The sequence below is a fragment of the Cetorhinus maximus genome, unplaced genomic scaffold (genome assembly GCF_964194155.1).
Source record: "Cetorhinus maximus unplaced genomic scaffold, sCetMax3.hap1.1 HAP1_SCAFFOLD_667, whole genome shotgun sequence".
Taxonomy (NCBI): Eukaryota; Metazoa; Chordata; class Chondrichthyes; order Lamniformes; family Cetorhinidae; genus Cetorhinus; species Cetorhinus maximus.
The window spans coordinates 153,195-172,557 of NW_027596609.1; the positions used below are offsets into that span (position 1 = coordinate 153,195).

Below are 19,363 nucleotides of genomic sequence, written 5' to 3' on the forward strand. Positions count from 1 at the left end.
CATTGAGGATACCCGCCATCATGTTGTGTGGCACTACTATTGTGCTAAATGAGATAAATTCAGAACAGATCTAGCAACTCCAGACTGGGCATCCATGAGGCACTGTGGGCCATTAGTAGCAGCAGAATTGTACTCGAACGCAATCTGTAACCTCATGGCCCGACACATCCCCCACTCTACCACTGCCATCAAGCTAGAGGGCCAACCCTGGTTCAGTGAGAATGGCAGGAGCAACAGCAGGCATACCTGAAAATGGGGTGACAACACAGAAGCAGCATGTTATATACAGAGCTAAGTGATCCCACAGCCAGTAGATCAGACCAAAGCTCTGCAGTACTGTCAATTCCAGTCATGGATGATGGTGGCCGATTAAACAACTGACTGGAGGAAGTGGCTCCACGAACACCCCCATCTTCAATTCTGGGGGAGACCAGCACATCAGTGTAAAATAGAAGGCTGAAGCATTGCAACAATCTCCAGCCAGAAGTGCCGAGTGGATGATCCATCTCTGCCTCCTCTGGAGGTCCCCAGCATCACAGATGTGTTATGATCCCAGCTGCGGTTACCCCTGGACAAGCCTGATTCCAGAATTGAACCCAGCTTGATAGGTCCTAACTTTTATTTGTTTGTTTAGATACGTGGAGTGTAGCTACTGAACAGAAGCACAGGGGTCAACTGATGAACTTTTAACAAAAGAATAAATCATTTATTCAACAACAAAAGATGAACTACATTACAATACTCCTTCACCCACAACTATACCTTTACAGATGTATACAGATTTTCAAGGATAGCACAAGTAACAAAAGCTATCTTATACCTTAATGTTCACAGTAAATGCACAGTCCATGCAAACCAATAGACACCCTGTGGTCAGACACACCACACTCTGAAACCAAGTGACAGATGCCACCTCTACCAGATGCTATGGATCTCTCCTCAACTCCCCTCAGATACTTGTCACACCATGAGCCAACCAGTCTCACTAAACTTCACCTTTCATACAAGGGTTTCCAATCTCCACTCTCCAAGAACTCGCTTTGGAATCTTCTCACAACCCTATGCTTTTTCTCCGACGCCTCCTGTAAGCGTTCAGTTCCATGGTTTCGAACCCTCCTGATGTTTCTCTCCCCTGGGTCACATCATGCATTCAAGCTTTCTTCCACACACACAGCTGCCAACAGTAAAGCACTGCTTCACATGCCCATAGCAAAGAGTTACAGACCTTCAATTGTCTCTATGAACCTTTTGACCTCTTGCAAGCTGTTCTCATTTTAAATCTGCTCTCTGCAGCTTTTGTCTCTTTAAATCTGAAGCTTGGAGCCTTTCTCTCTGCCCCTCACTCTTAACTTCATTAACGGGACTACTTGCTGTGCGTGGTGGTTGCAGGTCTTGCCGAATTCAACAACAAGGTGCAAAAATGTGTCCAGTTCTGGCTGGGCCATGTATAGACTGTACATGGATACGATAAGAAGAAGATTAACAGGACCCTTTTGTGTGGGAATGGTTTTAAACATGCAGCCTTAATTGTTTTGCTGCAATTTGCTGAAAAATCAGGCTTGAGGTCAAGTGCCCCATTTTCTGACCCATGCCCTTAGTCATCAAGACCCTATGCTGTGGGTGGAGCCTCAGAAAAATATATTTATTGTGCTTTCCACCTAGAGATGGTAGGAAAATGGACCATGGAAGCAGCAGGTGGGGGAGGGTTTGTGATTTGTAAATTTTGGCACAAGGTCCTCTAAAAGGAATCTGGATAACTGGGAACATTTGGTAACTGGAATATCTGAGAACTGACTGTGCCTGTTGCCGTGGTTTGTCTGCATTCCAAATGAGGGGATCCGGAAATGGAGTCTGGACTGCTGTTACACACTTTCAGATCATCAGCCCCACCCCTTCATCATCTAGCCACTCAACAGTCGCCTGTCTCAGCTGTCCACAGCCTTGAAGGAAACGATTTAGTGAAGGCATTATAAGGCAAATGTAATCATGCAATATGTTAATGTTTTTGTTTTGTTTCAAAAGCTTATTTTGGGTATGAGAAATGGAAGCTGGTGGGTAGGGTGGATATTCTGGATTTGTTGTTTTCATAATTCTGTCATTGTTTTCTTGCAGTTTTCAGGCTGCACCCTGAATTTTGGTTGATATGTTCTGTACTTTAATTCTGATAACTGTCAAGTGGTTGATCAGTTCTAGATGGCTGTACTGGGTTGACTGGGGAAAAGGTTAATTCTCTCTACTTATACAGGTGTCGGGGGTGGGGGATAGTTGGACATCATTTTGCAATCTCCATATTTATGTTCTCTGAAATCTCGAATTAGTAAGTATGGATTTATCACAAGGAGCAGCTGAGAAACCAGAGGATAAATTCACAAGTCTCATGCATCAAGGAGGTATAATCAAAGAGAGTATGGACCACAGTTGGCTGTAACACTGCAAGGCTGATAGTGCATCTGCTGACTGACAGGAAATTGTCAATGTTTTCTTTAGTGATATACGTCATTATTTACTGTGTATGTTGTGGTTAAATGTAAATGAGAAAAGATAAATATTGAAGTCTGCTAATAGCAAAAATGTCAGTTTAAAACTGCAACCCTTAATTAGTGCATTCTTCTGTTTCAGTGTACCACGCAATTTATTTTGAAGAATTAACAGCAATTGAAATGACCGAGAAGATAGCTCAACTTTTCAATATTTCTCCTCGTCAAATCCATCAGATCTACAAACAGGGACCCACGGGTATTCACGTGCTTGTGAGTGATGAGGTAAATACCGAAGGAGTTATGATGAAAATAATAGTGATACCGATGGAGTGCCTAACCCTCCAGTGTAACTTAACTTGATTTTGATCTTGGGAAGCCATATGCTTGGAGCACATAGGATTTCCTAAGATTGAGAAGTGGAGGAAAACCAATTTGGGGATTATCAAGCTTGTATACATGGCAACTCTCAGGTTGCATATTGCCTAGAATGCTACAGCACCAGTATGTGATAAATATCATACAGCACAAATCAGCTTGGCTTCCCACGTAAGAGGAGACTGGAACCTGGGCAGGTAAACAACAGAATAATCTCACTGACTTTTCAACTGAGGGCAGTAAAGCTGCATATAAAGCATTTATAGACCATATGAACAATTTAGTATGCAGACCTAGCCTATATCAACAAGCAGGAGGATACTCACTTGAGATTCACTCTGGCCTGTTGCTGCCTCAATCACAAGTTAATACTCAGTGCTCAATACTTAGCTGGGGTAGGCACAAATTGCATACACTCTCAATCATCCCACAATTCACCCTGATGAATGGAAGATCCTTCTTAAATAATTGAAGAAATATTGACAGCATTTGTAGGTGCCAGGATAGACCGGTTTGCCTCCCTAGATGAGCAGCAGTTCACATTCTTGCTCTAGGCTGGATAACCCTTCCTCCAAGGACATGAAGATTTATTAACATGTTTTCTTAATTTTCCTTGACTACAAAAGATGCAAAAATGATCCTGGTTGGCCTGCTTGTTGGCTTCACAAACAGCAATTCTCTGACAAGGTCGAGGAAGGATTCTGTTACCTTTCTGGTTGAGAGGTTTGCTGTTGCATGCAAGATGTTCCAGTTGATGACCTGATTATGAAAAGGCAATCATTAGTTTATGATCTCCTTCCTTGCTGGGAGATAATTTGATTAGTTTCTGCAGGGCATTACAACAGTGCCTACACTTTTAAAAGTACTTCATTGGCTGAAAAGCACTTTGAGACATCTGGTGGTCATGAAAGGTGCCGTTTATTCGAGTCTTTCTTTTTTAATGGTAGACGAGTCAGTTAGTCCTATCCTGTGCTGTCCTCTATTATGGAGTATCTCCAGTGTCTCTGACACTAGTTCTGTTAAGGTCCATGTTCACACTATTTCAGTATTCCATGAGCTGTTTAAATTTGGCTCATTGAGGATCATAAGCTGGTGTCCTCTATTGTGAGAGCTCTTTGGAAGTTGTCCACAGTTAAGCGCAGTTAAGCCTTCATTGATTCTCATTTAACCTTGCAAGTTAATGCACCCATCATTCAAATGCCTTTTTAAAAAAACACTGAAATCACAAAACATTTTGCCTTGCTGTTGTTAACCTCCAAGCCTGTGCAGATCAGTATATTTGCTATGGCATTTTGATGGAAAGATCCTTAGACCTTGTACACAAGACCATTTCCCAGTTTAATTTGCATCCTTCCATGTCCTAAGTTCTGTTCTTGATACCTTCTGTTCTATAGCTACACGTCACCTGGTAAACATGGTTCAGTTTCCATGCATATGCAGCTTTCTCTGCCACCATCTCCTCTTCATGACTGCTGCTGTACTGTACAGCTGTTTTTATATGAAGTCATAGATGAGTCTCAGGTTTTTTTCTACAGCTCAAAGGCAGCAGAACCAAAGTCATTCGCAACTTGATTCCATCCGTCCTTTTGGCTGTTCTGAGGCTGAGCCAGATGGTGTGTAATAGTTGATGTCTGACCCTGAGCTTAGCTTCTTAAGCTTCATCACCGACCCATATAACCCACAAACACCACCTATTTTTGTCTTCACAATTTCACACACACCCCTGTCTTATATGCACCTATCTTGTCCTACCCCCCACTGCGTCAGACAGCTTCAACTTTGTCATTTACAGGCTCAACTTTTCCTATTGTTTCATTGCTGATACCCTGAACTTCACATAAATTACATCTCGGCTCGAACTCAGCTGCTTGCATCCCATCCATCCGAACATACAAATTAGGAGCAGGAGTAGACCATTCGGCCCCTTCAGCCTGCTCTGCCATTCATTGAGATCATGGTTGATCTGATTGTAACCTTCCTCCTACCCCAATAACCTTTCATCCCCTTGTTTATCAAGAATCTATCTACCTCTGCCTGAAATAGATTTATTAATTTTCCACGCACCTATTCTCCCCATCTTGAACCTCCACTGCCTTTTTGTTCCAGTACATTGATTTCAAAATCCTCATCCTCATTCTCATTTGTAAATTGTTCAAAGAAACATGAGATCATTTGCCCCTTAAGCCACTTCCAGCATTCAGTGAGAACATGGTTGATCTACAGCCTAACTCCATACACCCACTTTTGCCCCATATCTTAGATTTTTGTTAACCAAAGGTATTATCAATCTCAGATTTAAAATGAACAATTGATGCATCAGTTGCCGTTTTGAGAAAGAAAATTCCAAACTGCTATCATCCTTTACATGTAAAACTTTTCTAATTTTACTCCTGATTCTCTGCGATCTCCTTTAGCACTGTATCTTAGCTTACGTTTTTACACCACCAATTCACTCCACTATACTTATCTCCCACACAGCTGCTCCACTGGTGGCAAAGCCTTTAGTAGTTATGCCCCTACTTGCTAGAATTCTTCCAATTTGCTGCATCTTTCCTAATCTTCAAAAACTCTGATTACCACCTGTAACTTAGTTTCCTTAACGCTTGGCTGTTTACTCATTGTTCTGATGCAAGTCAGTACTAGGATACGATTTCCACTATGTTAATGTTTGTAGAACTTGGTCACACAAAGCAACTTATGAAACCTTGACCGGTTTCCTGTGCTTCAAAGACCCAAACAGCAGATCCCCAATATAAGAACATAAGAAATAGAAGCAGAAGTAGATCGAGCGACTCCTCGAGCCTGCTCCACCATTCAGTACAATCATGACTGATTATCAGCCCTAATTCCACTTTCCCACCCACTCCCCTTACCCTTGATTTCCTGAGGGGCCAAAAATCTGTCTATCAGCCTGAAATATGTTTTGACAGTGGAGCATCCACAACACTCTGGGGCATAGAAATTGAAAGATTTTCAACCCTTTGAGTGAAGAAATTTCTCCTCATCTCAGAAAAGATTGATTGGCCCCTCATACTCAGGCTTCTCCTGTGTACTAGATTTCCCAACCTGGGAAAGCAACCTCTTAAGTCTACCCTATCGAGTTCTTCCAGAATACGAATGAATGGTTAAGGGCAACCTACCAGGGAAGAAACTCAGTGGGTGCAATTTTTTATTAGTCATTCATGGTTGTGAGGCCAGCCTTTATTGTCCATCAACAACAACTTGTAACGCCTTTAATGTAATAAGATATCCCAAGGTGCTTTACAGGAGCATTATGCACCTTGAGAAGGTGATAGTGAGCTGCCTTCTTGAACCGCTGCAGTCCATGTGGTGTAGGTACACCCACAGTGCTGTTAGGGAGGGAGTTCCAGGATTTTGACCCAGTGACAGTGAAGGAACGGTGATATATTTCCAAGTCAGGATGGTGAGTGACTTGGAGGGGAACTTCCAGGTGGTGGTGTTCCCATGTGTCTGCTGCCCTTGACCTTCTAGATGGTAGAGGTCTTGGGTTTGGAAGGTGCTGTCTAAGGAGCCTTGGTGAATTCCTGCAGTGCATCTTGTAGATGGTACCCACTGCTGCCACTGTGCGTCGGTGGTAGAGGGAGCGAATGTTTGTTTATTCTTTCATGGGTTGTGGGCATCATTGGCAAGGCCAGCATTGTTGCCCATCCCTAATTGCCCTTGGCTTGCTGGGCCATTTCAGAGGGCATTTAAGAGTCAACCACATTGCTGTGGGTCTGGAGTCACATGTAGGAGAAGACCAGGTAAGGATGGCAGATTTCCTTCCCTAAAGGGCATTAGTGAACCAGATGGATTTTTATGATAGTTTAATGGTCATCATTACTAAGACTAGCTTTATAATTCCAGAATTTTATTTTTATTAATTTAATTTAATTTCCACCAACTGCTGTGGTGGGATTTGAACCCGATTCCCCAGAGCATTAGTCTGGATTACTAGTCCAGTGACATTGCCACTATTTCACCATCTCCCTATAATGTTTAAGGTGGTGGCTGGGGTGTCAATCCATCAGGGCTGCTTTGTCCTGGATGGTGTTGAGCTTCTTGAGTGTTGTTGGAGCTGCACTCACCCAAGCAAGTGGGGCGTATTCCATCACACTCCTGACCTGACCTGTGCCTTGTAGATGGTGGACAGGCTTTGGGGAGTCAGGAGGTGAGTTACTCATCGCCGGATTCCCAGCATCTGGCCTGCTCTTGTAGCCACAGTATTTATATGGCTAGTCCAGTTCAGTTTCTGGTCAGTGGTAACCCCCCCCACCGGATGTTGATAGTGAGGGATTCAGTGGTGGTAATGCCATTGAATGTCAAGGAGAGATGGTTAGATCCTATCTTGTTGGAGATGATCGTTGCCTGGCACTTGTGGTATGAATGTTAATTACCAATCAGTCTAAGCCTGAATGTTGTCCGGGTCTTGCTGCATGCTAGCTAGCATGGGCTGCTTCAGTATCCAAGGAGTTAATGAAACTGAGCACTGTGCAATCATCAGCGAACATCCCCACTTCTGACCTTATGATGGAAGGAAGGTCATTGATGAAGCAGCTGAAGATGGTTGGGCCTAGGACACTACCCTGAGGAACTCCTGCAGTGATGTCCTGGGGCTGAGATGACTGACCTTCAACAACCACAACCATCTTCCTTTGTGCTAGGTATGACTAGAGTTTTCCCCCTGATTCCCACTGACTCTACTTTTGCTGGGGCTCCTTGATGAGTTCAGCTCTTTTGTCCATGTTTGGATCAAGCCTGTAATGTCAGTTGCTGAGTGATCCTAGCAGAATCCAAACTGAGCATCAGTCAGCAGGTTATTGTTATTATCAAGTGCTGCTTGTTAGCGCTGTCATCGACCCCTTCCATCTCTTTACCGATGGTGATTGATTGAGAGTAGACTGATCAGGTGGTAATTGGCCAGATTGGATTTGTCCTACTTTATCTAGGTAGAATTATTCCATTTGTTCTATCCTTAGGATATTTCTTAGACATGTGGCATCTCATCAAATTCTAATTGATAACATGTACATACATCGTTGTCACAATCCTCACATGTACTACATGTTGCTATCTGCATTTAAACTGCAGTATATAGTACCTTTGTCAGATCAACCTGAATGGTCTGAAGGCAGAGACAGAGACCTCCACCTCCGAAATTAATGCTTTGATATGCGACAGTCTGTGGGGGATATGAAATGTACTCATGTGGATCCTGCACATTCACCATCCTATTCTTGAATAGTACTATGATTTATGGAATGGTTAATGGTTAGTTTCAGTTTCAGTTCTCAACTATTTACAATTTACATCAATGATTTGGATGAAGGGACCGAATATATGGTTGCTAAATTTGCCGATGACACCAAGAGAGATAGGAAAGTAAGTTGTCAAGAGAAGGTGGAGAGTCTGCAAAGGGATATAGACAGGTTAAGTGAGTGGGCATAAATTTGGCAGATGGAGTATAATGTGAACTTGTCCACTTTGGCAGGAAGAATAGAAAAGCAGCATATTATTTAAATGCTGAGAGGTTGCAGAATTCAGTGATACCGAGGGATCTGGCTGTCCTGGTACATGAATCACAAAAAGTTAGTCTGCAGGTACAGCAAGTGATTAGGAAGGGGAATGGAATGTTGGGATTTACTGCAAGGGGAATGGAGCATAAAAGCAGAGATGTTTTGTTACAGTTGTACAGTGTATTGGTGAGACCACATAGAAACTAGGAGCAGGGAATAGGCCATTCGGCTCTTCGAGCCTGCTCCACCATTCATTATGATCATGGCTGATCATCCAACTCAATAGCCTGTTCCCGCTTTCTCCCCCATACCCTTTGATCCCTTTCGCCCCAAGAGCTATATCTAACTCCTTGAAAACATACAATGTTTTGGCCTCAACTACTTTCTGTGGTAGCGAATTCCACAGGCTCACCACTCTCTGGGTGAAGAAATTTCTCCTCATCTCAGCCCTAAATGGTCTACCCCATATCCTCAGACTGTGACCCCTGGTTCTGGACTCCCCCAACATTGGGAACATCCTTCCTGCATCTAGCCTGCCTAGTCCTGTTAGAATTTTATAGGTTTCTGAGAGATTCCCCCCTTATTCTTCTGAACTCCAGAGAATACAACCAACTCAATCTCTCCTCATATGTCAGTCCCGCCATCCCAGGAATCAGTCGGGTAAACATTCACTTCACTCCCTCTATTAGCAAGTACATCCTTCCTCAGATAAGGAGACCAAAACTGCACACAATATTCCAGGTGTGGTCTCACCAAGGCCTTGTATAATTGCAGCAAGATATCCCTGCTCCTGTACTCGAATCCTCTGGCTATGAAGGCCAACATACCATTTACCTTCTTTACCGCCTGCTGCACCTGCGTGCTTACCTTCAGCGACTGGTGTACGAGGACACCCAGGTCTCGTTGCACATTCCCCTCTCTCAATTTATAGCCATTCAGATAACCTGCCTTCCTGTTTTTGCTACCAAAGTGGATAACCTCACACTTATCCACATTACACTGCATCTGCCATGCATTTACCCACTCACTCAGCTTATCCAAATCACACTGAAGCATCTCTGCATCCTCCTCACAGCTCACCCTCCCACCCAGCTTTGTGTCATCTGCAAATTTGGAGATATTACATATAGTTCCCTCATCTAAATCATTAATATATATTGTGAATAGCTGGGGTCCCAGGACTGATCCCTGAGGTATCCCACTAGTCATTGCCTGCCATTCGGAAAAAGATCCGTTTATTCCTACTCTTTGTTTCCTGTCTGCCAACCAGTTTTCTATCCATCTCAATACACTACCCCCAATCCCATGCACTTTAATTTTACACACTATTCTCTTATGCGGGACTTTGTTGAAAGCCTTCTGAAAGTCCAAATAAATTACATCCACTGGCTCCCCCTCATCAACTTCCCCGAAAAAACTCAGCAGGTCTGGCAGCATCTGCGGAGAGGAACACAGTTAACGTTTCGAGTCCGAATATCCCTTCAACAGAACTAAGTAAAAATAGAAGAGAGGTGAAATATAAGCTGGTTTAAGGCGGGGGGTGGGACAGGAAGAGCTGGATAGAGGGCCACTGATAGGTGGAGATAACCAAAAGATGTCATAGACAAAACGACAAAGAGGTGTTGAAGGTGGTGATATTATCTAAGGAATGTGCTAATTAAGGGTAGAAAGCAGGACAAACAAGGTATAGATAGCCCTAGTGGGGGTGGGGTGGGGTGGAGGAATCGAAAAAGGCTAAAAGGTAGAGATGAAACAATGGATGGAAATACATTTAAAAATAATGGAAATAGGTGGGAAAAGAAAAATCTATATAAATTATTGGAAATTCTAGGGTCCCCCTTGTCCTCACTTATCACCCCACCAGCCTCCGCATTCAAAGGATCATCCGCCGCCATTTCTGCCAACTCCAGCATGATGCCACCACCAAACGCATCTTCCCTTCACCCACCCCGGCGGCATTCCGTAGGCTGTAAAGTGCCTAGTCGGAAGATGAGGTGCTGTTCCTCCAGTTTGCGTTGGGCTTCACTGGAACAATGCAGCAAGCCAAGGATGGACATGTGGGCAAGAGAGCAGGGTGGAGTGTTAAAATGGCAAGCGACAGGGAGGTTTGGGTCATTCTTGCGGACAGACCGCAGGTGTTCTGCAAAGCGGTCGCCCAGTTTGCGTTTGGTCTCTCCAATGTAGAGGAGACCGCATTGGGAGCAACGAATGCAGTAGACTAAGTTAGGGGAAATGCAAGTGAAATGCTGCTTCACTTGAAAGGAGTGTTTGGGCCCTTGGACGGTGAGGAGAGAGGAAGTGAAGGGGCAGGTGTTGCATCTTCTGCGTGGGCATGGGGAGGTGCCATAGGTGGGGGTTGAGGAGTAGGGGGTGATGGAGGAGTGGACCAGGGTGTCCCGGAGGGAACGATCCCTGCGGAATGCTCCGCCAGCACCGAAGCAATCATCGATGTACCGGAGAAAGAGTTGTGGGAGGGGGCCAGAGTAGGACTGGAACAAGGAATGTTCCACATACCCCATAAAGAGACAGGCATAGCTGGGGCCCATGCGGGTACCCATAGCCACACCTTTTATTTGGAGGAAGTGAGAGGAGTTTAAGGAGAAATTGTTCAGTGTGAGAACAAGTTCAGCCAGACGGAGGGGAGTAGTGGTGGATGGGGATTGTTCAGGCCTCTGTTCGAGGAGGAAGCTGAGAGCCATCAGACCATCCCGGTGGGGGATGGAGGTGTAGAGGGATTGGACGTCCATGGTGAAGAGGAGGCGGTTGGGGCCAGGGAACTGGAAATTGTTGATATGATGTAGGGTGTCAGAGGAATCACGGATGTAGGTGGGAAGGAACTGGACAAGGGGAGAGAGAATGGAGTCAAGATATCAAGAAATGAGTTCCGTGGGGCAGGAACAGGCTGACATGATCGGTCTGCCGGGACAGTCCTGTTTGTGGATTTTGGGTAGGAGGTAGAAGCGGGCCGTCCGAGGTTGGGGGACTATCAGTTGGAAGCTGTGGAAGGAAGATCTCCAGAGGAGATGAGGTCAGTAACAGTCCTGGAAACAATGGCTTGATGTTCAGTGGTGGGGTCATGGTCCAGGGGGAGGTAGGAGGAAGTGTCTGCGAGTTGACGCTCAGCCTCTGCGAGGTAAAGGTCAGTGCGCCAGACAACAACAGCACCACCCTTGTAGGCGGGTTTGATGACAATGTCAGGGTTGGACCTGAGAGAACGGAGTGCAGCAAGTTCAGAGAGAGACAGGTTAGAGTGGGTGAGAGGAGCAGAGAAATTGAGACGACTAATGTCACGCTGACAGTTCTCAATGAGAAGATCAAGAGAAGTTAAGAATCCAGAGGGAGGGGTCCAGGTGGAGGGAGAATATTGGAGGTGGGTAAAAGGATCCGTTGAACGGGGAGAGGACTCCTGCCTGAAGAAGTGAGCACGGAGACGAAGGCGGTGGAAGAAGAGTTCAGCATCATGCCGAGCCCGAAATTCATTGAGATGAGGGCGTAAGGGTATGAAACTAAGTCCTTTGCTGAGCACTGAATGTTCAGCGTCGGAGAGGGGAAGGTCAGGGGATATAGTGAATACACGGCCGGGGCTGGGATTGGAAGATGGGTTGGGGACACGGGGACAGGCAGGGGTGGAGGGCCCTGGATGGGTGTTGGTGTCGATGGAGCTTGCGTTCCTTAGCACTTGAGAGAAAGAGAAAAAGCTTCTTGTTGAGGCGTCGGATGAGACGAAGAATAAAATGAAACTGGGGGCACGTGCAGCTTTGAAAAAGGGTGCGGCGGTGCTGCTGGAGGGAGAGGTCGAGTGTGTCCATATGGCGGCGCATGGCACTGAGTGTGGATCTCAGAATGCGATGAGAACAGCAGTCCGAGGAGCGTTGTATGTCCCGGAGATACCTGTAATCCTGGGTGGGTTTGAAACATGAGGGATGGAACTTCAGTTGAAATCCACGTGGGTTAAGCCGGAGACGGAGACAGTCACTGAGAAAGGAAATATGGCTGTGAAAGCGGGTTTTAGTAAACACCTTGTCAAACACCAGGAGAGAAATGGAAAGCAATGAAGGTGAACAAGGCAAAAGAGAGATACAGAAATCCTGTCGGAGAAAAGAGCAATACTTCTTCAAGGTAGGCATTCCTTGAAGAGAAGTGACAGTCAATTAAACACTAAGATAAAACCAAAAAACTGCGGATGCTGGAAATCCAAAACAAAAATACCTGGAGAAACTCAGCAGGTCTGGCAGCATCTGCGGAGAGGAACACAGTTAACGTTTTGAGTCCGTATGACTCTTCAACAGAACTAAGAAAAAATAGAAGAGAGGTGAAATATAAGCCGGTTTAAGGTGGGGGGGTGGGACAGGTAGAGCTGGATAGAGGGCCAGTGATAGGTGGAGATAACCAAAAGATGTCACAGACAAAAGGACAAAGAGGTGTTGAAGGTGGTGATATTATCTAAAGGAATGTGCTAATTAAGGGTAGAAAGCAGGACAAGCAAGGTACAGATAGACCTAGTGGGGGTGGGGTGGGGTGAAGGAATCGAAAAAGGCTAACAGGTAGAGATAAAGCAATGGTTGGAAATACATTTAAAAATAATGGAAATAGGTGGGAAAAGAAAAATCTATATAAAATATTGGGAAAAAAGGGGGGGATCGGAAAGGGGGTGGGGATGGAGGAGAGAGTTCATGATCTAAAATTGTTGAACTCAATATTCAGTCCGGAAAGCTGTAAAGTGCCTAGTCGGAAGATGAGGTGCTGTTCTTCCAGTTTGTGTTGAGCTTCACTGGAACAATGCAGCAAGCCAAGGACGGACATGTGGGCAAGAGAGCAGGGTGGAGTGTTGAAATGGCAAGTGACAGGGAGGTCTGGGTCATTCTTGCGGACAGAAGGTGTTCTGCAAAGCGGTCACCCAGTCTGCGTTTGGTCTCTCCAATGTAGAGGAAACCGCATTGGGAGCAACGAATGCAGTAGACTAAATTGAGGGAAGTGCAAGTGAAATGCTGCTTCACTTGAAAGGAGTGTTTGGGCCCTTGGACGGTGAGGAGAGGGGAAGTAAAGGGGCAGGTGTTGCACCTTCTGCGGTTGCATGGGAAGGTGCCGTGGGACGGGATTGAGGTATAAGGGGTGATGGAGGAGTGGACGATCTCTGCGGAATGCCGCTGGGGGCGGGGTGAAGGGAAGATGTGTTTGGTGGTGGCATCATGCTGGAGTTGGCGGAAATGGCGGAGGATGATCCTTTGAATGCAGAGGCTGGTGGGGTGATAAGTGAGGACAAGGGGGACCCTATCATGTTTCTGTGAGGGAGAGGAAGGTGTGAGGGCGGATGCGCGGGAGATGGGCCGGACACGGTTGAGGGCCCTGTCAACTACCGTGGGTGGAAAACCTCGGTTAAGGAAGAAGGAGGACATGTCAGAGGAACTGTTTTTGAAAGTGGCATCGTCAGAACAGATGTGACGGAAGCGAAGGAACTGAGAGAATGGGATGGAGTCCTTACAGGAAGCAGGGTGTGAGGAGCTGTAGTCAAAGTAGCTGTGGGAGTCGGTAGGCTTGTAATGGATACTGGTGGACAGTCTATCACCAGAAATTGAGACAGAGGTCAAGGAAGGGAAATGTCACAGATGGACCATGTGAAAATGATGGAGAGGTGGAAATTGGAAGCAAAATTAATAAAATTTTTCCAGGTCCAGACAAGAGCATGAAGCAGCACCAAAGTAATCATCGATGTACCGGAGAAAGAGTTGTGGGAGGGGGCCGGAGTAGGACTGGAACAAGGAATGTTCCACATACCCCATACCATCCTGGAGTCTTGTTTGCAGCCACAGAAACGCCTACCTATTCCCCTTACAGTTGTATACCCTATAACTATTGCATTCCCACACTTTTTACTCCTCCCCTGTGCAGCAGAGCCAACGGTGGTGCATTGAATTTAGCTATTGCTGCTTTCCCCTGAGAGGCCATTTCCCTCAACAGTAACCCTGTTTTCAGGGGAATAGCCACTTCTAGAGTACTGTATACAGTTTTGGTCTCCTTATTTGAAAAAAGATGTTGCTTTTGAAGCAGTTCAAAGAAGGTTCACTCAACTCATTCCTGGGATGAAGGCTTTATCCTATGAGGAAAGGCTGAACAGGTTGGCTCTATATCCATTGGAGTTTAGAAGAATGAGAGGTGACCTTATTGAAACATATAAGGTCCTGAGGGGACTTGACAGGGTGGATACCAGGAGGATGTTTCCACTTGCGGCTGAGACTGGAACCAGGGGACACAGTTCAAGAATAAGAGGCCTCTGTTTTAAGACTGAGATGGGGAGAAATTTCTTCTATTGAAGGGTTATTGGTTTTGTGGAATTCTCTTCCTCAGGAAGCAGTGGAGGCTGTCTTTTTGAATTTATTCAAGGCTGAATTAGATTTTTGATAGACATGGGGTGCTGGGGGGGCAGACAGGAAAGTGGAGTTGAGACCACAACCAGATCAGCCATGATATTGAATGGCAGAGCAGGCTCGAAGGGCTGAGTGGCCTTCTTCCTGTTCCTATGTTTAGCTTTAGGCCAAAATTAATTAGCATAGTGCTGATGATTCTCAATTTCCAAGGAGTAAGGGATCATCTGCATACTCAATATGTCGCTTCCAAGAACAGGCTATAGTACAATGCTTGGAGAAAGTGGTGTGCATTCTTTGTATCAGGTAGGTAATCTCTCGTTTTTCACGTGATTTTGTCAGAGGAAAATCTATGTGGTTTGTACTATTTAACTCATCTTGTTTTTCAGATGATCCAAAACTTCCAGGATGAATCTTGTTTTGTTTTAGACACATTAAAAGGTAACATTCTCAGCACTGAAGTCTGGTCTTTTCTAGTTCAACTTGTTCAACCCTCCCGAGCTTTATAGGATGGTGTAATATAGTTAGAGTAATAGTTAAAATCAAATGCCAATTCTCCCAAGCATGTTCTGGGAAAAGATCTGATTGTCTGAGCTGCTCCATTCACCTTTGAGAGCTTCATGCAATTTCTGTAAAATTGTTTTCACGGTTGTACATGGTGTCTTGAATAAGAAAATAATCGTAGGCGAGAATATTGGTATTTTCCAATCATGGGATGTGGAGCATCTCTTGTAAGGCCAGCATTTATTGCCCAGTCCTAATTGTCCTTGAGAAGGCGATTGAGAATTGCTTTCTTGAATACAACTGAGTGGTTTGCGCGGCCATTTCAGAGGACAGTTAAGAGTAGCCACATCGCTGTGGGTCTCAAGACACAATAGGTTAGATCAGGTCAGTATGGCAGATTTCTGTCCCCCAAGGACATTAGTGAACCAGGTGAGCTTTTGCGACAACCTGGTAGTTTCATGATCATTACTGAGACTGGCTTTATATTACATTTATTGAGTTTAAATTCCCTAGCTGCTGTGGTGGGAATTGAACTTGTGTCTCCAGAGCATTAGTTCAGGCCTCTGGGTTTATTGGTCCAGACATAACCATTATGCCTATCATACTGAAGTTGTCAACTATTTGAAAATACTAAAATTGTTAGCCACCTTTTAATTTTTTCAAAAACAAGATCTTTCTTTACATATTTGGATTGATATAGAGACCTTAGCTAATTGTTTGTCGGCAGCTCCAACAACTTCAGTTTCCCTCAGTGACTTGTCCTCTTCCTTCAGACAACTCAGTAACTGCCACAGCCCTTATCCTGGTGATTCCTGTTATTCCCCTTTCCCTCCAATGTCCAGTAGTACCAGTGACCATTATATATGTTTGAATTATGTTCATGTGTACTGATTGTTTCTGAAGCATCTCCTTTGAGAAGTAAAATTGTTTTATGACCCTATTGCAACTTTATATTGTTCCTTGTTCATCTAAAATTTGTTTCCCTCAGGAAAATGGGAATTATAAATCCAACTTTTTGGGTGGGGAAGGATTGAGCCAATTTTGTTTTAATGTCATTTTTTCCCCCCATTTCTTTCCTACAGCTGAGGGCAGTGACAGTTACCACATAATCCTCAAGTGAATAATTTCCATGGATAGTGTCTTCAGTGAATGACTTCACCCCTAAGTTGTGGTTCCTACTCTTGGGAGAAAAACATTTACAGCCCTTTAAAGAGACAGAAGGATGTTGCTGCCTATCTTGGCTGGGCAGGAGGAATCGCAATGGGATTGTATACATGTTCAGCAGCCTGACACAAGTGACTAACATTTGTTGAAGCAAATTCTCACTGGCAACTGGGGGCAAGGGAGTGTGTGTGTGGGGGGTGGTGGGTTGGGGGGTGGTGGGGGGAGAAAGAAGAAAATATGTGAGCATGTGTTTCTGTAAGAAATTGAATTTTGCTGTTGAGCTATGGTAGAAAATTTCTCCTGATGACCCATGTGTTCAAAGTGTATTCACTGCTGTTCTTGATTGGAGGGATGAATGTACTGCTCAGAGCTTAACAAATCTGCTGGTTGTCCTTCATTCTTGAGTTACATCACTTTTTTGTGTGCCATTTTTAGTGCCATGAGGATGGAAACTAGTTCAGATATGCAATTTATCTGGTTTAGCCCGCTCAAGAGGTACTTGAGATACTTGTGTACAGTCACGTACTGCACATTTTGGATCATCCTCAAACTTTCAGTCCATAGTTAGTGACCTGGCCCAAGTCTTTCATATATTTCTGGTATGATTGGAACCCTCTTTGGGTACATTGCTTTGACTGAAGTAGCTGACTAGGATCATAACTTATTTATTTACTAGGACTGTACTTGGAGGTTGTCTCTCTCTCCAGCCAATTGTGCATTTCTTCTAATTCTATGGAAGAGCTCGCCTGTCTTGTTATATATGTGCTTATAGTTGATCATTTATGGAGCAAGATTGCCGACCGCCTGAGATGCCAGTATTCTATACAACCCTACCGTGCCAAGTGAAAATTGAAGAGAAATGAGAAAGGAATAAGCTAGTAAAACAGTTTAAAATGACTTCTAAGGTGTGTAAAATCAGACTGGTTCTCATTGATGCCAGCGATATTGAAGCTTGCGTATCAATGTACTCTGAACTTTTTAATTTGAATACTTGAGTCTAGTTTCTCCATAAATTAGGTGCTCCTATCATAACTCAGCTAAGTGCTAACCCACACCGTATCTTAAATTCGGTTGCAACAGTGTAGAAACTTGCGTCAGATACACAGACCTAAACTATCAAATGAAGCATTTCAGTGGAAAAATCTAGTCTTCTGGAGGGCTTTGCCAGATAGAGGATCTTTTTTACTCTGCATTTCCAACATTGTAGACTTGCAATCTTTTAGTCTCCACTAAGGTCCATACTGAGGACTTGATTGGACCAGTGCTGAATTTTGATAGCATCCATGCTTATCTACAGCAGCTCAGAGGAGCCATGCTAACCAGCAATTCAAGTGGCCGTGAAGCTTCTTGCAGAGGAGAAAACCTACAAATGTTAGACCCCAGTATATTAGAGGGAGTGGAGATTAAGAATGGAAGCATCTTCAGGAAAAGAATGTTTGACATTCCTTACCCCCCAAGTACAGCTGCCCAATTGCTGGATAAGCTCCTTAAGCTGTTTTGTGAAGTAGGTGTTGGTGACATGTGGCCACTTGGAGGAGCATCATTTAGGATTGGGGAATATTGGGTACAAACATCTGACTATACACTTTAAGGTCAGTCAATTGTTTTCCCAGTCAGTAAAAATCATCAATGTCTTTTAAAATTCCAGTTGGCTTTCTTTAGAGTAATTTAAGGAAATGCATCAGAAATGGAAATGCTGAGAGGCCCTCGAGGGTTGCACTGAAGTTTCTCATTCACCTGATCTCCCCACTTGTGGAGTAAAACTAATGCAGGGACTTACTGTTGCAGGGAGTGGAGAAAGTGGCTAATGAGGGAACCACCTTAGTTCAGTGGAGTTGGACTATCTCCAGTTCCACACTTAAGTTTATTTGCAAGTAAATTCTTTTTATTTAATCAAACCTTCAAAATGTTAATGTTTTTTTCCAAAAAATCGTTTGACCTCTGGCTTTGTGGCGTGTGGCAGATTGTCTCAGCGGTATCTTTGCTTATGCTGTGGATTGAGCTTGAGAGGATCTTGTAGACCAATTGCAACAATGTAGAATGAATGATTTGAAACAATGCCTTTCAATGGTAACGACTGTACAGCAGCTTGTTTGCAGACCCTGACTGGGCTGGCGAATTTCATTGGAGTTCTTCAACATGTAGAATTTCCAGAGCGAACCTGGGGAAGAAAGCAGCCTAGTGATGGCTAATGTCCTTTTTTTTTAATTAACGTGACATTTTCATGTAATAATGTCACAATAAAAATGTAATGTTGTGACAATTTTTAAAAATATTTTTCCTATGCAAATGGATTGCAAAAAGTGTAACAAAAAAGCTGAATGAAAGAAGAAATGGCAAGCTTGTTTATGTATTGTACAACTTAATGTTGTGATATGGCGACGTGTTGCCCATCACTACCTGTAACATCATTTTTTTTACGTGTATAATCCACACAATGTCCAATTCACAATATGTTGAATTAATAGTAAATTGTGATTTTAATTTTCTAGTCTCTGGTTTGTCATTATCTGGGTTCTGTCTAGAAATTGAGTAAATGAGGACAAAATTTAGATTCCCTTAAAGTTACCTAATTTGTACAATAATTCCAAGAGCCTTGTAATCTGGGCCTGGTGTAAAGTTTTGTGTAATCTGTGCCCTGTGGAAATATAATAAAATTCATGAGTATCCTTTTTATTTCATTTCCTAAAAATAAAAGTTTTAAAACAGTTTTAAAACAAGGACAAGGAATGAATAGTGAATGATAACTAGGAGTAGATGGCAGTGTATTAGCATATTCAACCTGGAGCACATGAGGGCCGAATTTCTCATTTCATTCACTGGTTTGATTCATTCATTGAAGTTTTGATGTGGGAAATGTGTTCTGGTGCCCTTTGTTCTGCACTTTATCAGTGTGTGGACAGGGAACCCCAACGCGGCATTCACATCAAGCACACAATGGGTCTTTACATTTATCTGAGAG

The 19,363-nt window shown here is 44.0% G+C and overlaps 1 protein-coding gene across 1 annotated transcript in view; it reads left to right on the plus strand.

Moving 5' to 3' along the window:
• LOC144674471 (transcription factor CP2) overlaps window positions 1-19,070 on the plus strand; it is a 145,780-nt gene extending 126,710 nt beyond the window's left edge. Inside the window, exons 14-16 of the mRNA XM_078535807.1 lie at window positions 2,620-2,762; window positions 15,123-15,174; window positions 16,320-19,070. Of these exons, the coding sequence (XP_078391933.1) occupies window positions 2,620-2,762; window positions 15,123-15,174; window positions 16,320-16,357 (233 nt within the window). The 3' untranslated portion in view covers window positions 16,358-19,070. The remainder of the gene's footprint in view (window positions 1-2,619; window positions 2,763-15,122; window positions 15,175-16,319) is intronic.
• Window positions 19,071-19,363: the final 293 nt, after the last annotated feature.